This window comes from Gallinula chloropus (assembly GCF_964237585.1).
Source record: "Gallinula chloropus genome assembly, chromosome: 2".
Lineage (NCBI taxonomy): Eukaryota > Metazoa > Chordata > Aves > Gruiformes > Rallidae > Gallinula > Gallinula chloropus.
In genome coordinates this window covers 13,748,317-13,775,380 of record NC_140086.1, presented here as the reverse complement: position 1 = coordinate 13,775,380, position 27,064 = coordinate 13,748,317, and the positions used below count along the sequence as shown (strand labels likewise).

General features: G+C 41.3%; 1 protein-coding gene across 1 annotated transcript; it reads left to right on the top strand.

The window, feature by feature from the left end:
- The first annotated feature begins 613 nt into the window (after nucleotides 1–613).
- TBC1D31 (TBC1 domain family member 31) lies at nucleotides 614–25,664 on the top strand. Its single transcript, XM_084260810.1, has 22 exons — nucleotides 614–732; nucleotides 3,117–3,263; nucleotides 3,790–3,905; nucleotides 5,777–5,955; nucleotides 8,844–8,995; nucleotides 9,379–9,538; nucleotides 9,775–9,975; nucleotides 11,146–11,322; nucleotides 12,173–12,252; nucleotides 12,350–12,496; nucleotides 12,763–12,896; nucleotides 13,912–14,045; nucleotides 14,636–14,815; nucleotides 15,798–16,030; nucleotides 16,638–16,790; nucleotides 17,967–18,102; nucleotides 19,043–19,135; nucleotides 20,871–21,011; nucleotides 22,040–22,234; nucleotides 23,136–23,286; nucleotides 24,177–24,293; nucleotides 25,007–25,664. Exons 1-22 carry the CDS (start codon nucleotides 656–658, stop codon nucleotides 25,147–25,149), a joined length of 3,246 nt encoding a protein of 1,081 aa, XP_084116936.1. The 5' UTR covers nucleotides 614–655; the 3' UTR covers nucleotides 25,150–25,664.
- Nucleotides 25,665–27,064: the final 1,400 nt, after the last annotated feature.

Sequence of the window (27,064 nt, the reverse complement as noted above, 5' to 3'; positions counted from 1 at the left end):
AGGGAGAGGCGAAGGCCCGTCCGCGCTCCGGCAGCCGCCGCTGCAGCCGCCGCCCCGGGCAGGGAGGGGAGCCCCGAGCCAGACGTGGCGCCGCCGAATTCGGCCGAGCTCCCGCGACTTCCGGCCCAGCCCCTTCGGCTGCCGGGACTACGACAGCGCCGGAACTCCCGCCTCCGGGCGGGGGGCGCGGAGCGACTCGCTGGTGCCGGGTACCGGCGCCGCCGTTAATGTGGGCGGGACCTGCGGCGGGCCCCTTTCCCCGAGGGCGTCAGTAGCAAGCGTGAGCCGCCAGCCAGTCCCGCGCCAGCCTGAGAGGCGTGTTAAATGCCCCGTGCGGTGCGAATACACATTTTTACGAGCCGTGGCCGCCGCTTTATTCATTATCCGATGCTGACCGCGCTCCGCTCCCCGTCCTGACCCGCGTCCCCCCTCCGCTAGAACTACAATTCCCGGCAGGCTCCGGGGCCGCAGGCGATTCCATTCCCCATTAGGCCGACATCGGGGGGGGGGGAGCTCCCGCCTCCTTCCCACTGCCCCCTGTTGATGAAGCAGGAGGGGGCCGTACCACACGTGCTGCGCGCCCCCCGCCGCGACGGCCGTTGTAGGCGCCCTGAGGGAAGGCGGCGAGCGCGGCAGCGGTGGCAGCCGGTCGAGGATGGAGAGCTGCGACCTGGGCGGCCGCCAACAGGGCCCCATCTGGCACCGCAGGCCCAACCCGGCGGCGCGGCGCGGGTAACGGCCGCTGCGGGGCGGGATCGGCGGCGGGGCAGAGCCGGCTCAGGAGGAGAGGCCGGAGGGGTGGGCAGGCCGAGGGCGTGCGAGGCGAGTGGGCAGAGAGGGCACAGCCGCCGGGGGCACAGCCGAAGCGTTGCCTCTGGAGGTGGAGCAGGTCCCCGGGGAGGCTGTGGAACCTCCGCGCTCGGAGAGGCGCACAGCTTGGCCGCGCAAGGGCCAGGACAGCTCCCCCGGTTCAGCTGCTGTTTGAGCGTTTTGATTGTAGCAAACAAAACCCCAAAGGCAGGTTCTCCTGAGGTTTTAGTCGAGATGTGGAATACGAGGGAAACACGGTCTGGTATGAAGCTGCTTTCGAGTAGCTGCATACGGTGTGACACAGGGAAAATGTTTTCCTAGGTTAGCTCTGTGGCAAAGCAGCTTTTGAAAGGCTTGGGAGACACTCATAAGTATTTGTGTTTCAGGGTGGTTTTTTTTAAATTAGAAGTCGTACTTTGCTTGTGGGCTTTTTTTTTTAAATCATAGAATCATAGAATGGTCTGGGTTGGAAGGGACCCCAGGGAGTTCCAACCCCCTGCCACAGGCAGGGCCACCAACCTCCAGACCTGGATCTACACAAGGTTGCCCAAGACCCCATCCAACCTGGCCTTGAACAGCCCCAGGGACGGGGCATCTACTGTCTCCCTGGACAGCCTGTTCCAGCACCACTCTCTCTGTAAAGAACTTCCCCCTAATATCTCATCTAAACCCTCCCTCCTTTAGTTTTAATCCATCCCCCTTTGTCCAGCCATTGTCTACCCTTTTTTAAAAGCTGATACCCCTCCTGTTCATATGCTCCCTTCAGGTACTGGAAGGCTGCAATGAGGTCCCCCCGCAGCCTTCTCTCCTCCAGGCTGAACAAGCCCAGCATCCTCAGCCACTCTTCATAGGGAAGGTGCTCCAGCCCTCTGATCATCTTCATGGCCTCCTCTGAACCCTCTCCAACAGTTCCACATCCTTCTTGTACTGGGGCTCCCAGATCTGGACACAGTACTCCAGATGGGGCCTCACGAGGGCAGAGTAGAGAGGGACAATCACCTCCCTGTCCCTGCTGGCCACCCCTCTTTTGATGGAGCCCAGGATACTATTGGACTTCCAAGCTGCAGGAGCAGATTGCTGGCTCATGTTAAGTTTCTCATCTACCAGAATCCCCAGGTCCTTCTCAGCAGGGCTACTCTCAAGGAGGTCTTCTTCCAGTCTGTTAATATGTCTGGGATTTCTTCAGCTGAAGTGCAAGACCTTACACTCTGCTGTGTTGAACCTCATTAATGAGATTAAAGATCCTAACATCACTAAATTTTCATCTAGGTTAACATCTTAATGTCATTTTTATGGCTCTTCCCTTTTACCGCAGAAAACAATGGGCCTAACGGGATGAGATACGACTAGTTTTGTCTCTAGTCTGCACCGTGGCTGCATGGCCCTCTTCCTCAGATGTTCACTCACACTTTGTAACAAATGCCAACAGTTGCATGCAGGTGTGGGATGCATATTCTGCTCTCTTAGAAATCGGTGTTTCAGACAGCTAACAGCATCTTATATAGCCATGGCCACAGTCTTCTGCAAGTGCCCTGCAGATTTTAAGCAGCCTCCCAATATCCTGTACAGTTTTATATATTCTGTTTGAGTTTACATCCAAATGATGATAGAAAATAATTGTTTTGCCCAGCATTAGCAAAAAAATCTAGGAGTAGCAGATGTCCCAAATCCTGACCTTCCTGTTACGGCTAATTCTACACATCTGACTCCCTGTTATTCAAACAACATGATACAAGGACAGAACATGAAGAAATGGCAACTTTTGTTTCATAATATCTCAGATGAATAACAGCAAAATGACTTGCTTCATGCTTTTGAAGACCGGAAAGAAGTGGTATTAAAACTGGTTTTCTCCCCACCCCAATCTAATCCAAGTGGTTTCTTGCACTAATTCACAGCTTCACAGGTTTCTGGCATGTTTCAGTACAGTAATAATGAAGAACCAGGTTCTTTGCTGAGTTGGGCTTTCAGATACCTTGGTAGATGATACATCAGCATATATGTTAGTGTTACTCATGAGTAATATAATTGAAAATCAGGTAAGTAGGAGCCACATGAAAGGATTGTGAATGGTAGATTTCCCCCATCTGCTGTGCACGTCTCCTAACTACGTTCAACGTGGTGAATTACTTGCTTTGTTTAGTATATTTTTATACTAGAAATCTGGAAGCAGATTTGTCATTGAACACTATGAATGATTAGAATTGTACAACAATAAGCTAGGAACAATTTAATCCTAGGTCTTGGAGAAATGTGTGAAAATGAAACGGTTCTAAGCACAGTCATTTTGCTTGCTGTCTTCACAGAGTGATAGTAAACATCATTCATAGTGTCAAAGGATACCACTCAAAGGCAATACGTTTTCTGAATGTGGCTTTCAACAGTTCTGGAGATTCTCTACTTGCTGGAGACCAGCAAGGGAATATATATGTTTTTGACTTGAATGGAAACAGGTAAGAGTATTTCTATCAAGACATTTTAATTCTCTTGACATCTGTAATGTTCAGAGGTGTGGGACTTGTCTGGACAGCATGCCACAGGTCTGGTTTTAATCCTCAGTTTTCCATCAACGTGGAAATAGTGGTTTTCTCAGAGCTGAAACTGCAAGCCCCTGTAGGTTCCCGAAATATTACTAGTTTAGCTGCTCCAGAAGGTTAGTAGTTTGTTAACCTGCACAAACAGCAATTTCATAGAACCAAAGCGATTAAATAGTACCACAGGAAGTTATTCTTTGAAAAGTACTGAATAATTAATTGATGAATCAAAAATAAATAGACCTAATAGAAGTATATTAATCAGTCTTTTCAATCCAACTCTTGACTTTTTAATATTTTTATATTTGCCACAAGAGATCTGATTTCTTTGCTCTCTACTGAGTTATTTTTTCTCTCGGTGAAATATCGAATCTGGTTAAATGATTACTTCATTTCACATGAGCCAAAGCTGCTTAATACAGTGAGAACATATGTTTTTAAATAGGTTCAACCTTGTTCAGCGGACAATGCAGGCTTGCACTGCTTTAGCATTTAATCTTCACAGAAAGACAGGATTCCTGGTGGCTTTGGCAGATTATTCTGTAAAGTGCTTTGATACAGGTAAGAAAAAATTTAAAGGCTTACTATCTGGGTTGTTCAAAAAAACCTATAAAATTTTCATTTCAATTTTTTGTAAGTTTCTTTTATGGAAATCTTATTATGTATTTCATGCCATCTGTTCTTCCAAAAAAAAAAAAAAAAACAACCCCAGTTTGCACCCATAGAGGTTATAGCCCTGTGGGATAAACAAACCCTTTGCTTTCTCAAAGCTTCTTGTTCCCACTGAGTCATGCAGGCATCTGTTTAACTGAAATCTGGCACAGAAGAACAATGATATATGTTACCTTTTTTAAAGCAGTTCTGTATGTTTGCTTAGAATGGGGTGCTGTATGTTAAATCAAGCTAAAATCAGTCAACAGTATGTTAGTTTGTTACTGAACCAGTTGTTAACTATATTTACAGGAAAATGTTTGAACAAAGTGACAATATACACTAAAAGATCTGTCATTGCTTTTGAGTATGCAAATAAATCTGTATCCTTAGTCAAACGGAGTACCTTAAAATTAACTTCACAGGCCAGCTGTGTGTCTCTGTCCTGATTAGAAGTCAAACGGTGAAAGACATTGACAATTTGCTCTTCATAAGTTAAACTTAACCTATCAAAAAGTGCAGTGTTAATGCACTTAAATCATCTGGATTTAATCCTTTTTCAAAAGCTTTAGAAATCACTCATCTGCAACTTGAGGGTCTGTTAACCATTGGTGGAGATTTTAATGTAACACACCATTTCCTAAAAAAGAGGAAGAGTCCTGGTTAAAGTCTGAAATCCTCTGATTTTTCTTCTCATTTCAACAACAGTAAGACCAAACTTTGATTCTGGATGCAGTTACAGAAATCTTAATTAATCCTTAATTATGCATGTATATACAGTGCTGTTTCCAGATACCAAGTCATAATAAAGAATGTCTTCAAATATAAATGCTCTTCACCTAAGTCAGCATTGGGTAAACTATCCTTAGAGGATAATAGTTGGTGGGCTCCATCCCCTGCCTTAGAAGCCATACTCTGTAATCCCATGTCATCTTCCCACGTGACAGTAGCTTTAAGTACTCAATTGTCTGTAAGCACAGCAGAAAGTTTGACTGTCAGGCTTTGTGAGCTGCTTTATAGCCATTTCCCACCTTTGATGCTGCAGCAGCAGGTCAGCTGGCACCTCCCTGCCTGGCTGTCAGGCAGACTGCCCGGCGTGAACAGTGTCATCGCCACAAAGACGGTTTGGTTGCTGAGGGAAGATTAGTGGTCATGCAGTCACAAGTAGGAGACAATGTAGTCAGAGGAACCATTTCCTTAGTATGCAATACACAGCATAAAGATGTTTTGGACTCTAAAAGAATTAATGAGGTGTTGCTTTCTGACTGTGCCTTTCTGTAGTCATAGGCTGTTGTCATTAAACCTTTCTTCCTTGAACCTGTGAATAGCTGTGTGATCATCCGTGCATATTGTCCACAAGTAAAAACAAGTGGAGAATTCTGATTTAGAACATTCAGTCTCAACTCCTAGAGATTACTGCAGGTGTTCACATCAGATAATCTGCCTACAAGACATACTGAATTTACCTGATCACAATGCTCATGACTTCCTAAGACTGATTTTTAGGCTAAATTAAACAAGTCTTTTCAAGTTGGCTTTCTGTGTAGAACTGGGAGTAACTTATGAAATCTGTTACCTGGAGATGAGGAGATGGTTATGTTTCTCCAAGGTACAATGTAATTTGAAGACTGATACCTTTACATCTTGTTTGCTTGGCTGTGATGGTAAATGGTCATAAACTAGGTATGCTTAAAAGTCTCTTTCACAGAGTAAAGAAGTAGTTGTTTCATTTTGAATGACTTGCATATCCTTTTCATTTTTTTTTCCATCAACTTCTGCAGAAACCAAGGAGCTAGTTAGCTGGATGAGGGGACATGATTCTTCTGTGTCTTCCATCTCTGTCCATGGCTCTGGCAGGTATGCTATCACTACATCCACTGATACAGCACAACTGTGGGACTTGGACACCTTTCAAAGAAAAAGAAAGCTGAATGTTCGTCAGTCTGTGGGGATACAGAAGGTGAGTAAAGAGCAATTGCTAAAGGGTGAATAAGCATACCTCAGTAGGAGTAACACCAAGTGTTAAAATCATAGTAGTTGAAGACATTTTTTTAAATGCAGATTAGTCTTTTCTGTGTTCTTTGGGCATATCTCCTTAACTGTCATCCTACCATATCCCCCCGACCACTGGAATCACGACTCAGTAGTCGCAGAGATCTGCTGAGAACTTTTAAGGAACCTCCACCTTTGGAGATACTTAAACCTTGGTTGGATATGACCTTGACTAACCCAGTTTAACCTGGAAGTTGGAGCCGTCTTCTAGACTGACCCTGCTTTGGCCTGGGGGTGGGCTCAAGGGACCTCTGGAGATTGATTCCAACCTGAATAGTACTGTTGGTAAAAAAAACAGTTTTGGTGTCATAATGGTAACTTCAAACAGTCACCAACACCTTCTTCATTCAGCTGCTTATTCCAAAGCTGCTCTCCTTTCTGTACATGCTAAACACTTAAGTCCTGAACAAAGAAAGTTGAAAAGTAACTCAGAAAAAAAAAAAAAAGAATTTCTGCTTTTCAACCTCGAGGTTTCTTTGGTTCGATTTGCCACACAGACACTTAATGCTGGAACAAGAGAGGATGAGAAGTATGATATGTTTGTGTCAGGGAGTCATTAAATGGGTCTTCCTTAGCATTACGCTGCTTTAAACAGATCTGCCTGCGCCACCAAATGTCAAACTTTGGTGTAAGCACTACAGAAGTATTGACACAGTGCCTGAGCACTGCTTACACACGTGCTGCCCTGAAGTGAATAATCTAACAAACACCACTTCAAAGCCTCACCTTGCTGGTCTCTAAACAGCCATGCTGATTTTGCAGAGAACAAGGCTATTCATTTGAGTGTCTTCACAGTGTTCTAGGTCAGGCAGAAATTCTGTCAGCGTGAAATAATCACCCAGCAATTACTGTGGGAGATCATGCATAAATTGTTCTTTGCTTTCTTTAAACTTGTCTAGTGCACGTTGCTAAAATAATTATCATGTCTTCCTTCCAAAGATGGCTGCATTTCTTCAGTGGTCAAGATTTTTCTACTGCTTAGGATCTTGCTTTGTGTAGACTGTGTGTATGGGCTTCTGATTGATGAATGGCTCTTGGAATTCAGTAGGGTCATGTGGAAACAACCTTTACAGCCAAACGATAGAGACTCTGGTGGAATAAATACATCACTGTTTCAGAATCAAGAGCCTGTGCTTGTGCTTTGGCTCTGCCATTTCTGATAGGACATTATGCAAATGAACCAATTTACCTGGATTTAATTTTCCTGTCTTTAGAATAATGATACTTACTCCCATGCCACGATTCAAGACATACAGATAAGTGCTTTATTAAAGATCAGATTTATTACTAGACCTCAGCCCTGACACTCAATGGCAAAAGTTGGATTCTTGCTTGCTGTCCGCAACATCATACGAGTGACACACCAATCTCTGTGGTGCACTTAAGCTCAATTGCTCTCCAGAATGCACCTCCTGTTGAGTTGATAAGGAGGAAAAGCTAGTCCACAGAGACTGAGCTGCACATTGTAAGAATATTGGGAGCGGGAAAAAAAAGATAATTGCTGAAAGAAGACATATATAATGACAGTTTTCAAAGCATCACTGCTTTTTCAACAGCTGCTTGTGACCATCTTGTGGTATTTTTCTAGGGCAAAGCAGAAAATCAGGAACTGTTCAGTACTCCAGTTTAGCAAATTTTCATCTTTATCCATCTGCATGATAGGAATCTGCTCTCAATTAATTGTCTAGACTTCCTCCATGTCCCTGCAGGAGATAAGGCAGCTCAGTCTGTCTGACGATAAATGACTCTGGTAGGTGAGGTGACTCCCCACAGGGAACTTTTGCTCACTGTCAAATAATTTGGCCTGAACATCCAACTTTCAGTCACTAATATTCAGCAGGATGAATCTATCCCATGTATCCAGATTTACAGATTTTAAAGGCATGAAGAAACCATTCAGACCAAAACTCCGAACTTCGTAGCACTGACTCAGCGAGTGAGTTCTTTACATAGTCTCTCAATGTTCAGATAGCAGAAAACATTTTCAATTTAACCTTTAAAATTGTAGGCATAGGGAATTTACTGAAGCTGCATGTACTGCTTCCAAACCTCTGATCTAAACCAGTAACTTGTCATTAAATAGGAATGTATCTGATGACCTCCAAATATGTAAATAATCCATTATGTTTTGTTACTGAAAACTTACTGTGAGATTACACAGAAACAATAAACATGTTCAGAGTAATTGAAAAAGTATATTTACAAGCATTCTTCATTCAACCTCACAGTAAAATCTGCATTTCATAGATGTAGCATTTCATAGAATCATAGAATCGTAGGGGTTGGAAGGGACCTCCAGAGATCATCGGGTCCAACCCCCCTGCCAACAGTACCTCTTGGTACTGTTTGAATGCTGAAACAAGCAGTTGTCAAGTGAGCAGTTCTGCCTCCTGTCTCCCATCACCTCCTGGCTTCATGTTAGCACCACTTATATTGTATTCTCTGTGGTACTCATCAGAAACCTTCCCAAGACAGTTTATGAGTCATAAAAAAATAACACTGATAAAGATCTGTGTCGTTTTGGGGACTTAAGCTGACTTAGCAAAGGGCACAAAGAACTTCTGAACCCATACAAGGGAGAGTGGCCCTGCCTGGGCTGTAACAGGGGAAGGGCAGCTACTGCCCCTGGGATCTAAGCCTTGCATTGCAGCTGCATTACACAGTGATCATAGCAGTCATACTGTCATCATTTCTTGCTGTATTTTATTCTGCCATGCACTTTGGTCCAATTCAGAGGGCACCTCCTTGTCAACATACTCCTTTTTTATTTTTATTTTCTTTTCCATATTCTTCCAGGTTTTTTTTCTTCCATTGAGTAACACCATCCTCAGCTGTTTCAAAGATAATTCTGTTTTTGCGTGGGAATTTGATACTCTTCACTGTAAATACCAGTTGCCAACTCCTGTAGAAGGTTCTGTATTGCTTTATAAGGTCTTTGCAGTTACCAGGTAAATCACTATATTAATTGTTCTAAAGGCAGTTTTAAAACAGGTTTTCTTTTCTTATTTATAATGTTTTATGAAAGTATTGAGCTGTATATGGGGATAAGCTTTTGAATTCTCCTGTGACTGATAGTTCCAGCAAGGTTCAATGGCAGTTTTTAATACAGTCCCATAGCAGTAAATTAATTACCACTAAAAAGGTTTAAACTATCCTTTGCAAAAGCAAATTTCATTATTCAGGAACTATTTTGATCTTTCAGGAGAATATGACAGGAGTAATGACAGATTCAAAAGGGATTGGAGGGCATAGAAGGAAACGTATGATCTCTCTTTAGCTAATACTAAAATTACAGCATTCTGATGGAAATTTTCCCTCACCTGTGATCCAGAGATGGTCGGATCTTTGTAGCTGGTGGAAAATCAAATCATCTTCACTTATGGTGTCTAGAATCAAAGCAGTTGATTCGAATAATCCAGATGCCTGCTAAAGTACGAGCTGTCCGTCACCTGGAATTCCTCCCTGACAGTTTTGATGGGGGCTCCAATCAGGTCAGTTTTTTCACAAAGCTTAAGACTGGAGTATTTGGTTAGTTGATTCAGTACATATCCTTTGAGGGCTTTTGGGGGACATTGAGGATATGGGCCCATAACATACAGAAGGAAAGTGACTGTGCTAAATGTTTGCTTGAGTGCTCTTTCAGCTTAATGGAATGTCATTGCTGAATTGGGTATTCCTCTTTGGTTTACATTGACAGCATTAACCAGTGAATCCTTTTAACTTACAGGTCCTTGGAGTGTTAAGTCAAGATAATATTATGAGATTTATCCACATAGAAACATGCAAACTTCTTTTTGACATTGGGAGTCATGAAGAGGGAATTAGCACAGCAGCAGTTAGCCCCAGTGGACAGTATATTGCATCAGTAATGGAGAATGGTAGCCTGAATGTGTACAGTGTCCAAGCTCTGACTCAAGAAGCACATAAGGTAGAGTGGTTTACATCTCTTAAAACAGCAGGGAATGACAATAAAGTTGATACCCTCCCTCTACATAACTTTTGTATCAGCAGTAGTTTGCAGACATCTGTCAGAGTGCCATATTTAACACTGCAAATAAAGAAAAAGTGGTTTGTAGAGTTCCCTTCATTGTTACCCCAGCTGTCAGGTAATAAGATGTTTTTAAAGTATTCATATCACTGTGGTTCTGGTGTTGGGAGGAGAGGGAGATGGTAGTTCTTTCTACAGCAATTTGTGTGGACCCATTTTTTCTTTGTAATGACATTTTTGGGGAGATGGAAACAACGTAATTGTGCTGCTTCTGTTCCTTTTCCTATAGGAGAACTGCAGGCATGAATGGTGGGTTTGTTACTGTGATTTTGTTCTTCTTACTGTCTCACTGGATACCAGCATCCATCATTATTACACAATCGTACACCTAATCCTTCCTAAATAACAAACATTCTAAACACCAGTTTGTATTTTATTAAAGTCATTTATTAATGGGAGTCAGGTTTCTAAATCCAGAGTTCCATATATCTTTAATCACCATACCTTTGAAGTAAACAGTGACCAGCTTCGGATAATGACGGAGTTGGAGCTGGGGACGATGCGTAAAGATGTCACGCATGCATTCCATTGGCACTTCTGCTGTCGGGTTCACATGAACTGGTTATCCACTTTGTTACTTGCTTTCCCAATCTCCAGCATTGAATTAGTACATCCCTGACATTGAAGACTAATTGAAGTTTGTAATGGTCTTTAGTATTCCTTTTAACTGGTACTATAGAAATGCAAAATATTTTAGTGACGTATAGAAACACATTTAAGTAAATAACCTGAATGGTACGTGATAAACATTTATACTGTCCCAATTATGTTTTAGTGTTTGCTAAACAAGGAAATAACATGATGTCTGAGTTAGTTTGGAAGCTACATAAACTTTCTCATGGTCTTTCTTACAGCAGTTTTGTTCACTGGCATACTCATTCAGGAGTATACAATGGATATATATTTATTTATGGCATAAATGTGTCTGTTCTTCTTGCTATGGCCATCAAGCTCAATAATATGGCACATAAAATAGAGTAAACATCAAATTACAGTGTTATTTAATCTGTCTTGCAAGATGTTAACTGAGGTATTTTCACTTAATATTAGCCTCCACCACCTGTGTTCAAAGTAGTGGAAGATTGGTCCAAGTGCATGTCAGAGGCAAACAAACTTAAAATGAGAGTGACTTCAGGAAGGTCAGAGCGGCCTTGGAAACCTAAAGGAAGCAAAATTCAAACCAGATTTCTAAAACTGCCAGTGAACGCATCACTTGAAAATAAAGAGGTAGGAGGAAGTTGCAAATAGTTTGTTCTCCAGCCTTCAGCATTTAAATTTTATTGCAAAAATATTTAGCCACTTATTTTAAAGAGTAAGTTCAAGCACTGATTCAATTGGATATTTGATCAGAAAGGGGATTGAGGGAGTTTTAGCACCATTTCCTCTCTCTGTTTAACCCACTCTCCAGTATTGTGTGATACAGCCAGAGCTGCCTCCAGTCAGCTTGGGGTACCTCTGAGGTTGTTCAAGCACCTTGTGACGTGGCTGGGTGGTATTTGATAGATCTGATCTGCTTCCCTGCTAGCAAACTGGCATCTCTAAAAATTCAGCATAGAAGTCATTTCAGGTTTTTGTTAATTGTTTAGAAGATGCTTTGCTGTTGTCTTTATTTCCTTTCTGTCATCACTGTGCCATCTTCTCTTTCTTTATTTGCATCTCATATGTATATATTTTCTCATATGCATATATGCATGCACACACACACACATATGTATACATATATCCGTATCTCTAACTTTATATACATTCATCACAGTATGATCTGTTCCTTATGTCAATATTTTTTATAGTTTGGCTATACCCATCACTTCATTACATATAGTTTGGTCAGGGTCTGATTTGCTTCTGACTGAAATCAGCGGCATCTGTTCTTTGAATTCAGTAGATGAATGATCTTTTGAATTACCTTCTTCGTTGAAATACCTAGGATTGTGTAACAGATAGCAGTACATGTTACCATTTTCTTTAATAGTATGTTAGGAACTTCAGCATTTAGTTACTATCATCAATTAGAGTGCAAGCACAAAGATAATGAAGGAGAAATCCTTACATTTATTGTCGATCCCCTATTTTGCAGAATGAGTTGCCAGGTGGATTAAACAAGAAACGTCTGCTGGCTTTATTGAAAGGATTTGGAGAATATCCAGCAAAGTACAGGTATGTTTGTGTGCGTGTTCACGCTTGCACAAAATTGCTTATGCTTACTGGCCTGTGAAAGAGGAGTTGCTTGACTAAGTCTACATTTTAATTGCAGGATGTTTGTTTGGCGTTCCTTATTACAACTTCCTGAAAACCACTTAGCGTTCAGTAGCCTAATAGATAAGGGTACCCATGATGCATTTGTGAATATTCAAAAAGATTATCCTATCAAAAGTAGGAAACTGCTGAGAGTTTTACAGAGGTAAGATGTATTTAGTTATTTTAAAATTGCAGATTTTTATTTTCATATAGTGATCTGAAATGTATCCACTAGCTGGAACCAGCTGCAAGGAAAATTCTAGACTGAAATAGTAGTGCCATCATGCAGTTTTGTTTCTATAACTCATGTAATCCTGCATCTGTCTTGATGTTTACAACCTTTCTATGTTGTAGTTCTAAAATGCATATTATATTTTTGTTTGGGTTTGGATTGATGTTTTCTATGCCTTTGTTTGCCTTTGTCTGTAGGACCTTATCAGCTCTAGCTCACTGGTCTGCTATCTTTGCTGAGACGCCTTATATTCCTTTGCTAGCATTCCCATTTGTAAAATTATTCCAGAACAACCAGCTGATCTGCTTTGAAGTTGTTGCTACAGTACTAGGTAAGCAAGGATTCAAAAAACTCAATATGCTGCAACATATTTAAACTTTCCCATGCAAAAGAGCTTTTCCTGATGAAATGAATGAGGTATTTCCTATGAGGTCACCAGGCTCTCATCTAAGGGTGTTGCCAGGAATTAATCTGTAGCAACTGTATGCTTAAAACAAAAAACCTGCTTGTATTAGACTTCCTTTTGCAGTGTTTCTAGCAAAAAGTTAGCAGTTTAACAGTATTTGTAAAGTCTAATCAGTAAAAACAAATGTATCTAACATAATTATACCACAATAACTAAAATCTCTGAGACAAGAAAAAAATAGTCACTCCCCCTCACCTCCCCTCACCCACTCCCAGTCAGAAAGGAATGATTGATATCTTTTAAATTTTGACTGTGTTTCTATGTCTTAAGCATGTGGTACTGCAAAATGAGACATTTGGCTGAAAGCTGACTATGGCTGTCTTCTGAAGAAACGTTCTAAATTAAAGTGCTTTACACTTAAATTAGTTATTGCAGCTGCTGCTAAGTCTACAGAAGATATGTGCTGCCAGGCATACATACCCACTTTGCAAACACATGCTGTTAGTGAGTAAGTATCCAAGTTTATGGAAATTATTCTTAGTATGTTAAAAATTACTTGATCCAGGCTGTAGTTTCATGAAACAGAAATATTGGTTTAAGTATTCCCATCTGCCTCCAACCACTTAGTCCCATAGCACTCAGACTTTTTTTTTCATTATATTTTTAAGCCAGATTAGTCTCCCAGTCTGGTTCACGGTGTACTGACACAAACACTCATGCCTGGGCAGCTGGAGGAGCAGTGTACTGTGGGTATGGTTGAGGAATAAATGCTAGGGAAGAGGAGAGATGGGAATATCTTAAGTAGGTCTTGCTGCCTAAAACTACCTCTTAAATCTAGGAATAGGAGCACAATAGCCTTTATAACCAAACCTGAAGGCTGTCAAGAGTCTGTCAGTCTGGATTACAGTGACTTGTGTTGGGCTTTTTTTTTCTCTTTCAGTTAATTTTTGTCAGGACTGGTTTGAGTATTTTCCCAATCCTCCAGTTAATATCCTTAGTATGATGGAAAATGTTTTAGCACATCATGACAAAGAGCTACTTCAGCATTTCATAAAACACAATGTGACTTCACAGGTAATATTCTATCAAACTTTTGTACATAGAATCTCACTGCAGTGAATGATAGCACACTAGTCTTTTAGTTTGAAATAATGCTTTTTTGAGGGAATTTTCATTAAATAACAGTGAATGATGTCAGAGTGTAAGGAATATATCATTGCTTTCCTCCAGCTTTTCCTTTTCCATGACCATAAATCTTACATACGTGCTACTGTAATTCTTAGAAGTCCTTTGCTTTGAAGTCCACATTGCTTGGAAATCTACTTAACAAATCAGAGTTTTTTTTTTTTAAAGTGGACATGGGTGTGATGAAGTAATTTTGTAACCCCTATTTATCATTAGGGATGATTTTAGCTTCCCAAATCTAAACAGAAGATTCAGACAGCCAGACAAATAAGAACTTTATTTATAATCACCCCATATTAATTTTGAATGTTTACAGTGGGTGATAAAGCTTATCTTCTAATGTTCTGCTTTAGTTCCCATTGCTTTCATAAGTTAATAGATTTCTTGGTATAAGGCAAGAAAAATCATATTATTTCTTTAAAAAGGAATGGTAACATTGTACTAACAAATTGTTTTGTCAATTTTCCCAAATAATTTAGGTTTATGCTTGGCCTCTTCTAGAAACACTATTCTCTGAGATTCTGACAAGAGAAGAATGGCTGAAAGTCTTTGACAATATCTTCTCCAACCATCCTTCATATTTTCTAATGATTGTTGTTGCCTATATTATAAGTTCCAGAACTGCCTTGCTTCACTGTAACCAAACAGGGGATTTTGAGGTAAACATCTTCATATTTAAGTCAGTCTTGAAAGTGTGCCTACAGAGACATATAACTCATTGTATCTGTTGTTGTGGAGGTTAGAAGATGTTTCATTTCCACATTAATATATTACTACATTTCTGAAAAATGTTGCCCTGTACCTGACAAACATACAATAAATGAGTAAAATATTAAGCAATTTCCTGCAGTTTCATGCAACAAGATCTTGGAAAGCCTTCATAAGCTTTCTAATGCCTCTCAAAGCCATTTTATTGAAGTCCAGAGTTCATCAGCCACAAAATAATTCTTCCTCTTTTTCTAATATGGACCTGTGCCTGTGGAGACAAGACACAGTCATTCGATCTTCTTTTATTTCTCTGCTTTCAGATGTGCAGAATTAGGCAGTATTATTTGAGGTTCTCTGAAGCTAAATGGAAATGTTTATTTACATTTAGCCTTACATGGGAGAAGGAGCTTTTTTTGTTTAGAAACATCTGTGTAGGCCAACAAACGGTTCCAAAATGTGCTGCTGAGGAGCCAGTTTGAGAGACATCAAACAGACAACATAATCAATAATAACCAATTTAAAGATTTTCTTGATGAATAAGATCGTTGGCAGGAGGAGTAGTCCTTGAAGAAGAGTAGCTTCCAAGCTTCATGTTTGAACACCAGAAGTTGAGAGATTTTTATCCAGTGGGAGGAGTGTCTGTGCAGGCAGCTGGACACCCTAAATTCACACCTACCTTTCCAGATCCCTGATGCAAATGCCATTTGAAGAAAAGGGAAAGAGGCAGAGCATACTTTTACAACTTGAAGATGTTTGGGTCAAGTAATTTGAGCCAGTGATATTTTACTAATTGTAAGGACTAGCTTAATAATCCCCTTTTAAATCAACTTTTGGAATATAGAGCTTGCTAATTTACCTAATTATTCCTAAATAGGTATATTTAAAACTTGCTTAACCTTTTGTAGAATGTAAATGGAAGCATGTCTCTTACAGTATTTCTTTCATCATCGTAACAACCTGGACATTAACGTTGTGATTAAGGAAGCTTATCATCTTATGGAGGCTACACCACTAGATATCCATCCGCAGCGTATGCTCGATGACTTCAAGCCACTCACTAAAGGACAGTACCCTATATTTCATAAATACCCCAAATTCATTGTGGATTATCAAACTCAGGAACGGGAGAGGATCAGACAGGATGAAATTGAATACTTACGAGAGAGGTATTAATGGGAGTGTTGAAGATGGTATCAGACTGGGAGGGACAGGTGGACACAATTGCCTTTTTCTGTTGTAATCTCCGTGCCTGAGAATAGACACAATTAAGAAAATCCAGGAAGATGACTTTAAATAGATGCTAAAGGTGAAGTTACTTGGTTTGACACATTTTTAAGTTAAATTGGTAGTCTTTTCTTAAAAAATGTTTGTCAGGTCACAAAAAAAATATTGGGGCACAAGTCTTCATACTCGAAAGCTTTGTAAATCAGAGCCTAAACCTCTCTTGACCTTGTATCCAACTTCGTAAAGGGCCAGGAGTTCATTGCTTGCTGGTGAAATCAGTGGGTACTGTGTTGCCACAGCACCTTTAGAAACTATGTTTTGTTCAGAATGTGAAGAAGAAAATATCTGCACTCACCTGAAACGCCCTGTTGTCTGCTACAGTCAGTGTTGTAACTTTCTGTTGTACTTTGTCAGTACATAAAGGGGATGCCATGCTCTCCTGACATCTCATCTCAGCAGTTCTTTACTAGTACAGTCATCAGTTTCTAAACAATCAAGTCATTTCTTGATACTTGGCATGAGTTATTAACATAATGTCCTTCCTTTTAGACAATTAGCACATGAATTAGAAGCTAAAGCACAGAAACAGAAAGCAGAAGATGAAGCGTGGTATCGAAAGCAGGAATTGCTTCAAGAAGCCGAAGAACAGAGGTGGAAAATGCTACTGAAAGAAGAAGAGAAGCTGGCAGAACAGAGGCAGAGGTATTATAATAGAAGAAGCATTAGGACCCTGGTGACTGTATCCTGCTATTACATTTTTAACCATGAGTAAAGGAGAAATAACCACTAATTTGTATATATTGTAATGTGGGAAAACAGTGTGGTCTGGTGGGTCGGATTTTGGTGTAGGAATGAAGTGATCTGGGTTGTATTGCTGCCTTGCCTGAGGGAATACAGCAGATTAGAGGCCAAGTCACTTCATATTTTTTGTCTCAGCTACCAGCCTTTTGTCTGGTCTCTTTGGATTATGAATACTCTTAAACAGTCAGTTGTGTGCTGGCACACTGAGACTTCAGACTTGCACTGTGGGCAGACTCACGCTGCAAAATGAGTCACGTAGAGTATCAGTGACTGGACACATTCTTGTATTTCTAGTGGACTTAGAAAAAGACTGCTTTATATATTAGCTGCTGAGTAAAGAGTTGTGATAGTACCAAAGCTGAACTGTTAGTTTGGACATTTTGCAGTTGTGGAGGTTTAAGAGAGTTTCAACATCTGCATAGTTTTTTAGATCAACTACAAGTAATCATAGAATCATTTAGGTTGGAAAAGACCTTTAAGATTTATCATACCATTAACCTAACACGCTACCAAGTCCAACTACTAAACCATGTCTCTAAGCACCACATCTATAGATGCTTCTCTTAAACTTCTGTAACCTACAGAGTAAGTTTGTTTTGTTTGTTTTGGTTTGCTTTGCTTTATTTTTAAAAAGAAGGCAATGAGCCTTTCTTTGCAAAGTAATACTTGAGTTTGTGGTTTTGTTCTTGAAAGAGTTTATTTTACAAATAAACTTGGGACTAATTTTGTGCAGAAAGAGATACCAGGACACTGGCAATTATTGTAAGGAATAGGTTCCAGTTCTGGATCATTGCAGAAGTAAACTAGTGCTTGTTAAATCTGAACAGAAACGGGGCACAGGATTTCAAAGCTTAATTGGGACTAATTTTGCCATTAGTGGATGTCTGTGCATCTGAATTTAATTTCATCTTGTAAATGAAAACTGGACATTTTAAAAGACTGAAAGTAACTGTTGTGTTATAAGTTAGAGATCAGCTCATGCTAACTAATGGGTAACTGCAGTGCAAGTTTGTGCTCTTTGGTACTGACTTTTCACATATACAAGTTCCCTTCTTTCTGTTTGGTTTGACTTCAAAGACTAGCTGCTGTGAGAAGAGAACTGAAAGTGAAGGAACTACAGTTCCTAGATGCTTCAAGAAGGCGTTTTCTGAAGCACCAGCAGCAGCAGCGTCAGATGGAACTGAAACGTCTCGATGACGAAATCGCGAGGAAGGCTGAGTATTGCTCATGCAACTCTGTTCTTGAAGGTTTATTAGTGAAAATAAACAAGGAAAAAAATGCACAACTGAAATTCAAGTTGACATACTGTGATTTGTGAGTCCAGAGGTGTATTTAGCATGAGATGGACTGCTTTAAGTGGTAAATGCATAATTTAACAGTTTTATTTGGCACCTCCTATGTTCTGCTGGCTTGCTTTAACTGGAAAAATTCCTGAGAAAAGCCAGATTCATCTGTACATTGGCAGTGTTGAAAAATGTAATGAGGTCCTTAAAGGACTAGTGAATTCTCAGCTGTCTGTGGGCTGTATGTCCAGATTGCAAATTAACTCTGCCATTGATTGAGAGGCTCCACAGTGGCCTCTGGCCAGGCCTGGCTCTGCGCCCGTGTTACTAGCTCAAGCACTGTGACATGCAGATGCTGAGAGCTGAGAATGGAAACTTTTGAACCTTGTGGGCATGACTTGAGTCTTCTCAGGGCTGTTCCTCATGTCTCAGCACCACGCTCTGCAGGCAGTGAAGCGGCGTGTTTGTTTCCACAGTCAGGGCACCGTAAGATTTGTTAGTTCCAGCTCAGCACAGGTTCTGCCAGGAGCAAAGTGGCCACTTCCCTGTCTGTGTACTGTCCTCTGCAATGTTCTGAGTTCAGTCTCCTTATTCAATTCGGAGCTGCATCTGGCAGATTATTAGTGCTAGGTCAAGTCTGACATTTCCCTGATGTCCTTGACTGGATGCAAAACTATCCCTGTGCCTCTTTCCCACCTTGCCCTGTACTTTTGACGTAATATTTTTTGTTATTTATGGTACAACACAAAGTTAATAAGAATTTAGAAGCAGGGTGTGGCTTGGGGGTTTGGACACTTTTCTTGATACTGTTCATTTAAGAGAGAAGAATTCCTGCTTTACTGTATTCTCTCACATGCTTGTTTTCTCAAGGCATCCATGAGAGAGCAGGAAGCAACTGCTGCTGCTCAAGATGCAGAAGTACGACGGATGGAACTTGAAACACAAAGACAGCTTTTTGAACAGGTAATTATTAGGGAACTATACACGTGTTTTATCTTTAATGGCTTTTTCTTTGCAGCTCTCAGATTCAGTTATGGTTATTCAAGCAGACTTTGTAAGGAAAAAGGTGGCCTTTTTTTTTTCCTCTCTGATACCTTTTTTAGAATAACCCCCTTGTTGATAAAAGTATTGGTAGAACTCGCTGATATCTGTTTTTCTGGGAGAAAATAACCCTATCTTCTCCACTTTATCCTTCTCCTGTGCAGACGTATCATTTGGTTGCTGCAGGGTTTAGCTGTGTGCTCAGATGGTTGAGAGAAGCAAGGAACATGTAAATAAGAAATAAGTCTATAGCAATATGTTCCTCATCCCAGAAACTCCCACCTTTTCATCTGTGGTATCCAGATATATCTGCATTTTCTGGAGAGAACAGTATAGCAGATTGATGTAGTTGATGAAAAAAATGACTAATTGCCAACAACAACATTAAGCAAAAAGGAGTGGATAGTTCATTGGAATGTAAAATTCCTTTCTCAAATGACTGACTTTAAATTCAGAAGGAACACTATTCAGTAATACAGGGGTTTAATCAATACTACTGTTCAAAGTTAAGTATTAGTTAATTATTATAAATAGTTAATGTCTGAAAAGCAAGGCTGCCAAGGGAAGGCTTGAGAAATGTCAGTTTTGGTTAGAAATAGTAAGTTACATGATAGAAATCAAGGTGACATAGGCTCATCTTGCATACCTGCATATCAGTGGAATGCCAGCAGAGGTGGACATCCATGTAGATAACTCTTATTTTGAAACATCTCTGCTTATATTAAGCTTTTTAAAGCTTTTGGCCATGGACTTTGTAGCCCCTGCTGAGTATAACTGGGCTAAATTTCTTTTAGCCTTTATTTATTAAATACACAGCCAGCTGTATTGTGGCTCCATAACCCAAACCAGACTCAGTTCATTTCTCTTCCAGTACCATAAAGTCAGCTGTTTCAGGGAACTAATTCTACAGTGATCAGCCTCTTTAGGTTAGAAAGTAGCAATTATTTAACTAACCAAGGTTGTATGTCTGCCCACAAGAGTCTGTGTAGACAGGCTTTCCCTGCCAGTGCCCTGAACTGACTGCTTTTCTGCAATCAGTGAGGGGCTATAGTGAAGTTTAGGGGGGTGTGTATGTTAACTCTGTTTCAGCACCCTGCTGAGACAGCTCAGTAGGATCCCGCAGGCTTGGGAAGGGGTTATGTCTTCTCCAGAAAACTGTGTATGTCCCCTGATGAATGTGAAGAAAAGGTGGTGAGAGTTAAAATGCTCTAAATCTGCTGCTGATTCGTACTACTTTGGCAAATCATCTCTGCATTCAAGCTGCAGATGTGTTTATTGTAAGTCCCTGTACCATGAAACATGATTTATATTTGTGAAACATTTTGAGGTTTTAGCTAAAATGTGCCATGAAAGTGCAGAATATTTTCATGATGAATCTAATTCATTCCAGTTGAAATTCCACTTTTGTGCTCCACAGTAATCCAGGGAATGGCATAATATCAATACCAAGCTGTAAGACCACTGTGATGACTTAGTCTTAGTGTAACTCCGAGTCGATAAAAGAACAGGGACTATGACTATTGATATGCAGTGAGATGAGGTGTGTGGATATATTCAAATACTAGTTTAGTGACATTTTAATAAATGTTAAAGAGACAGAATTAAAAATGTAGGTTAGTAACTTAGCAACAGTAATTTCTGTTTGTGTGTTTGGCAGCATCTAATCAAAGATCAGGAGGCAGTTACAAAGGAAATGAGAGAAGAGGTGGATGCCCGTCGAAAAAAGGTGGATCTGGAAGATTATCTGGCTCGGAGGTTGATGGAAATAGAGAGAGAAGAAAAACAGAAAGCACAAATAGTAAGATGTTTGGATCTTAACATGTATTTTGGGAGTTACTATGCTAACTAGTACTAGTACTAGGTAATAGTATTTTAAGTGCAGTTAACTACTTTGAGTTAATATGAAAATACTGCCCAAAGAAGTCAAATTTCTAGATATCTACGTTAATAGATTATGACTGTATGTTTAAAGTTCTGAGGTTTTCAAAAATCTGACTAAAGAGTCCAAACAGCTATAGACTGCTGAAATTCTCTGGGCCTGTCGTGAATATTAACTTTACTTCTCAGAACTTAGGAGGCGTGTAAGACTCAGAAGTGCTCTTCAGAATAAGTCATCCTCCTGTTAAGGAACATGTTTTATTTGTAAGCATAATAAAACAAAGGTAGGCCTCAAAGGAACTTTCAGTTGGTAGTACTTGGCAGGAAATTCATCTGTAGAAGCTGTCTTCTAATCACAGTAATGAATGTGTGTAGCTTGACATTAGGAATTGTTCAGATTTTCAAGCTCAGAACATGTAACTGCACAGTTGGAAAAATAGTTGCAGCTAACCCACTGCCCATATGCTTGGCATCTGCATTTATATTTTGTCTAGAAATAAACATATGGGTCTGAATTTTTGTAAACAGCCTTTGATTTTTGGAAGCAGATGGATGTGGGTGGAAGTATTGGCATCCAGGTATCAATCTTATGTTAATTGCACCTGTGAATCGTATCGAATCCACGCTCAGAAAGCAAAATCCCAAAATGATGAAGGGGGTTGGTGCTTATTCCCAAAAGACTACAAAAATAAACCAAAACTAAAAAAAATTACCTTCAGTAAATGAAAGAATGAGAAGGATGAAGAAGCAATAAAAAAAAGGCCTTGATAGATGAGACAGTAATGAGTGGGGAGGACTGGCACTTGCAAGTACAGTCCCAGCAGATGTCCCAGCATGGGCATCTAACAGCGTTGTTCCTGGAGGACACTTTGGTTACCTCATCTGTATGTATGGCTGCATACTTGAAATAGAGTGATTGGATTCCTGGTAAGAAAGGTGTTTTATTAGGTGGCTGAAGAAGATTTAGCCAAAGCAGAGCAGAAGCACATTGACACCAACTGGAGGCTGCAAGCGTTGCATAAACTCAGGCATGATGATCAAGACCGTGAGAAGCGTTATGAAGAGATAGCCAAGCTCCTACATGACAACAGGGTGAAAGAAGCTGAGCTGATGAAGGCCATGAGGGAAGCAGAAGAAAAAAGGGTATTTGCATCATTTCTTTTTCTAAGTGGGACTGGCACAAATATAACTGTCTTTCACCCATAGCATGGTAGAGCATAAGGTTTTAAAGAAATATTTTGTTAGGAATCTCCTTTCTTGTTTTGACTGGGACATTTCTGGAAGCACTAGACCAAATTGGTGAGGCTATTTTAAGTGTAGGAAAGCATACTCCTAATTCAGTGTAGTGCGGTCCAACTCTGGGGTCCACAGTACAAGAAGGATATGAAGCCTTTGAAGAAAGTCCAGAGGATGATCAGAGGGCTGAAGCACCTCTCCTATGAAGACAGGCTGGGAGAGGAGAACATTTGTTCAGCCTGGAGAAGAGAAGGCTCCAGGGAGACCTTATAGTGGCCTTCCAGTACCTGAAGGGGCTACAGGAAAGCTGGAAAGGGACTGTTTGTCAGGGGGTGAAGTGACAGGACAAGGGATAATGGGTTGAAACTAAAAGAGGGTGGATTTAGATTAGACATTAGGAAGAAATCCTTCCCTGTGAGGGAGGTGAGGCCCTGGCACAGGCTGCCCAGAGAAGCTGTGGCTGCCCCCTCCCTGGCAGTGTTCAAGGCCAGGTTGGATGGGGTTTTGGGCAACCTGGTCTAGTGGAGGGTGTCCCTGCCCATGGCAGGAGGTGGGAACTAGTTGAGCTTTAAGGTCCCTTCCAACCCAAACCATTCTGTGATTCTGTAAATTCCTCTCTTTTCTCTTTTACTTTGACTCAAGACTTTTACCTTTCTCCAGGTGTTTGAATGAAAAATTAAAAAAAAAAAATAACTCATCTTAATAACATGCATGTTGATTTAAGGCTGAAATTTAGTCTGTAATAATCCATATGGGTTTATTTGTTGACACGTCTGCTGAGGACACACTGAATATCTCTGTTGCACAGTGGGAAGAAGTTGCACAGAAAAAAGCTCAGCTGGAAGAAGAGCAGAAGGCTGCTGCTGCTGCAGATGAGCGCAGGCAGCAGTTTCTAGAAGGCAAAATGAATGATACATTAGAATTGACTGAAAAGCTGCAAAGAGAAGATGGCTATTTTGGTGAGCATATAGATAATGCAGTTCTCTTGTGTGGATGTTGGCATGAGGCATTCAGCAACTGAATACAAACCAAGTGTCCAATATTAGGGATAAATCTAAGCTTAACTCTTGCGTAAGTACTTTTTGGCAGTATTCTTTCATGCAACCAATGTATCAGGCCAGACACAGAAAGGACTCACAGTTTGATGTCTCAGAAGCAGTAACATAAATGGCATTTTTTGTAGGAATACAGGTTTGGATCAGCTTAAGCTGATCATAAAATCTCATCCCTTAGAAATCTTCTGTCAAATAATGTAAAGAACAGAAAACTCACTGCTAAGCAGTGACTTTGCCATGTGTGCGTGTTCACAGGAAATAAATGTTTGTGTCCATCCCTCTCAAATGCTGCGTTGGAGTTTTGCAGACACTTCCCCTGTCCCCCATCTCTGCAAGGCTCACACAGGATTAGTGATGGGTGTTAAGATTAGCAAAGATTAATATTGCTTTGGGCGAACTTTTTCAGACTTTGCCCTTATTTGCCTAATGTTTTTAATATGGAGTAATTGCAACTGCAGATTATTAAAATGGGTGTCTCCTCCTAAAACTGCAAGGATGAGTAGCCATATTCCACACGATCTTAGTGGCCCATTTGTCAGAACAGTAATTACATAGGAAGTTGCAGCACAATGTGGAGCTGTAATTTCTTGAAGTGCAGTGATGCATAGCGTTGACCCATGGACTAGAAATGTTGACTTCTAATTCTGAGCAAATTGTATTTCCCATTAGCTGGAGTGAGTGATTGTTCCAGTTTTGTTTCCTGGAGAAAAACTGTTTCACCTCAAGCTAAAAAAATTCACTAGACATTTTAACACTTCTAATTTATGAAAGAGCCTTATTTTCATTTCCAACAGAGAGACCACGTGATTTAAAGGCTGGATATAGAGAGAGAGGGGTACCACACCAGCAGGTACCAAGGTCTGGAAACATCTGTCTGAATGATTTGTCTGCATCAGAGTCATCATCACACAGTAAGTTTCTAAGTTAGAACCCTCCTTTCTTTCACATTTCATTTCAGAAGCATTACTGGAACACCTCATTGTGTGATTGAGTCATTATTCATTGTGTAGGTGTTTAATGGATAGTAAACCAGCTTATTGTTGTATTCTATTTCACGCCCAAAAACATGTCTTCACTACCAGGGGCAGCACAGGTAGGAAGTGCCCGAAGTGTGTCACTTTATGAGAACAGTCATGTTAAATCTCAGCCTAGTTTCATCTCACTCTGACCTGATGATTTTACCTGTGCTTTTTCTGTCTTTGTAGTTATGTATGATGTGGGTGTGTTGAGATGTAGAACTCTCTCTCATCAAAATGTTACTGAGAGGTACAGCCTGGAAGTAGTCTGGAAGCATTTCCTCTTGGCTGTCCTGGCCATTATGGCCAGTGAATCCACATTTTAAAATCACGTGTGTTTTATGTACAAAACTCTGCACAGTGGGAAACACCATAGCAACCCATCAGCATCTGACCCTTCTGTAACAAAACACAGGTACCACTTCCAGAGAACTTAGGAGAAGTTGTTCCTTGCTGTTACTGGTCTCAGGGCTGCCTTGCATAGAGTGGTACTAATAAAAGATAACATAGCATTTCTATGCAGGAGGTAATCAGTTTTCCAACAAGCATTCCTGGGATTTATGGAAAGCTGTTAGTTGCAATATTAAGTCAAACTTTCCTTTCTGAAGTGTCTTTAGACAGAAGACGAGAACTGGCATGGCAAGAGCGGCAACTGATGGCAGAAGTCAGGCAGCTCAGACAGAAGCTTACCTCACAGGCTCAAACCAGACAGCCTCCAACTTGTTTCCAAGCTACAATGTGGACACCTTGAGATGGATTGTTCATCTGGACTTTCAAATTACTAAGCAGTGAAATGCTGAATATGTATAGTGTGATTAAGGACTAGTCATAGATTGTTTATTATGAAGGTCTTTGGAAATATTTTTTATAACAATAAAATGCTAGCTAGAAAAAGTGTGTTGTTTGTAATTTCATCATTCTCTTGGTGACCAGAATGTTATTTTTATTTCTAAATAAACTCACTTTTTACCATTTAGTTATTACACTTGCACCGTTTTTGTACTTTATTTGTTTTAGTGAATGCCATGACTTGAAAAAACAAACCACTGTTAAAATGTTTGTTTTGTCAGCGATGTGTAAGTGGATTCTACATGTTGCAGCAGGGAAATTTGCAATTAAGAGGGGGAAAAAAATCCTTTGTATTGAGAGCCAAGCACTAAAAACAAGGCCTAGAGAGGCTGTGGAAGCTCTGTTGCTGAGATACATACGGTAGTTACACATATTAGTAGGTCCATTTCATGAGAAAGGAGGGGAGAATCTAAATAAATGCACAAAATAAACCTAAATAAATGCAGTTTTTCGTGGTTTTCACTGGCTACTGTTTTTGACCCAAGAGTAGCACATTATGTGTTGTTACAGTAAAATAGAATGAGGCAGAGTAAAATAAAGTGACTCATTCATAATTGCAGCACACAGTGCTGATAGAGGAGTAAACTGGGCTCTGTAAAAATAAGAGGACCCAGAGCTTAATTTGTTCTGCAGACCTCCCCTGGGGGTTGCTGACACTCTTTGGGGTAGCAGTGTCAGAGCGGGACTTTCATGGTGCCTTGTGGGTGCTGAAGCACCCCACGGAGAGCGGACCTGGACGATACCTGGGGCTGAGAGCAGCCTCCCTCTTTCTCATTAAATTACTTGGAGACAGACCTAAATACACAGAGGCAGTTATCCTCACGGTAGCATCCTCTGCATCTGGAGCCAGAAGCAGTCGTGTTAGTAGCAACCAGGATCCATGGAAATCTGATCGCAGACCTCAGCAGAGTGTGGGGAAGAGGCATCTTTCCTTTTCAAAGGGATTACGGTGCAAGGAGCAAGGGCCATCTTCGGGAAGCAGATGGGAAAAACTCATTTTTCTGTCTTGGGAGCTTACACATCGTTATGTCTATATTTAAGGGGGGGAAATAAACCCACCAAGTTTTTGGCTAGCACCTAGGGCCCTATGTGTACACACTTAGGGTTCCTAGAAACGTTACAGCTGGAAATGCGCATAAACCAGGAGTGTTTCCAGCAGGCGGGAGCTGGGGCCCTGTCACAGGCCTGCAGCCGGTCCCAGACCTTACTGGGGGCTGCGGGACGCCTGGGCCCCGCCTGCGCCCTGCGTTCCCCACAGAACCCCCCTCAGAGGCTGATCCCCCGCTCCCCTCTGCCGCAGCAGGCCTGCGGACAGCCGGGAGGCAGCACACCTGCTGGAAAAGCCCGTCCATTGCGGGCTTTACCTGCGTGAGGGCCCGCCTGGAGACACGGCCCCTCGCCCTCGAGCGGCAGCTCCTTGAGTCACGACAGCAGCGGCGACAGAGCTGAGAGGTCAGGAAGCAGTTTTGCGCCGGGTTGTCAGAACTAAAAGCGCGGGGGCCGCCGCGGGGCGGCCAGGGGAGCTGAGCAGGGTACAGGTAAAGGCGGCTCGAGTCGTATCGACGAGGGAAGAAGAAAAAGAACTGCCCGCCTTTGCCCCGTGTGAGGATCGAACTCACGACCTTCAGATTATGAGACTGACGCGCTACCTACTGCGCTAACGAGGCGGCTGGGAGCAGACTCACCACCCGGGCTCTCCACTCTGCCCCTCGGCCCCGCCCCGGCGGCCGCCCTCTCAGGACTGCGCAGGAACCGGAGGTGACCCCGGGAGGGCGAGGGGCCCGAGGGACCCGGCCGAAGAGGGACCCGGCCGATTC

Coding starts and splice junctions, on each gene's coding strand:
- TBC1D31 (XM_084260810.1), top strand. CDS start 656: ATGGAGAGCTGCGACCTGGGCGGCCGCCAACAGGGCCCCATCTGGCAC. Junction 11,323..12,172: donor CATCACTTGAAAATAAAGAG/GTAGGAGGAAGT, acceptor CCTATTTTGCAG/AATGAGTTGCCAGGTGGATT. Junction 19,136..20,870: donor AAAGACAGCTTTTTGAACAG/GTAATTATTAGG, acceptor TGTGTTTGGCAG/CATCTAATCAAAGATCAGGA.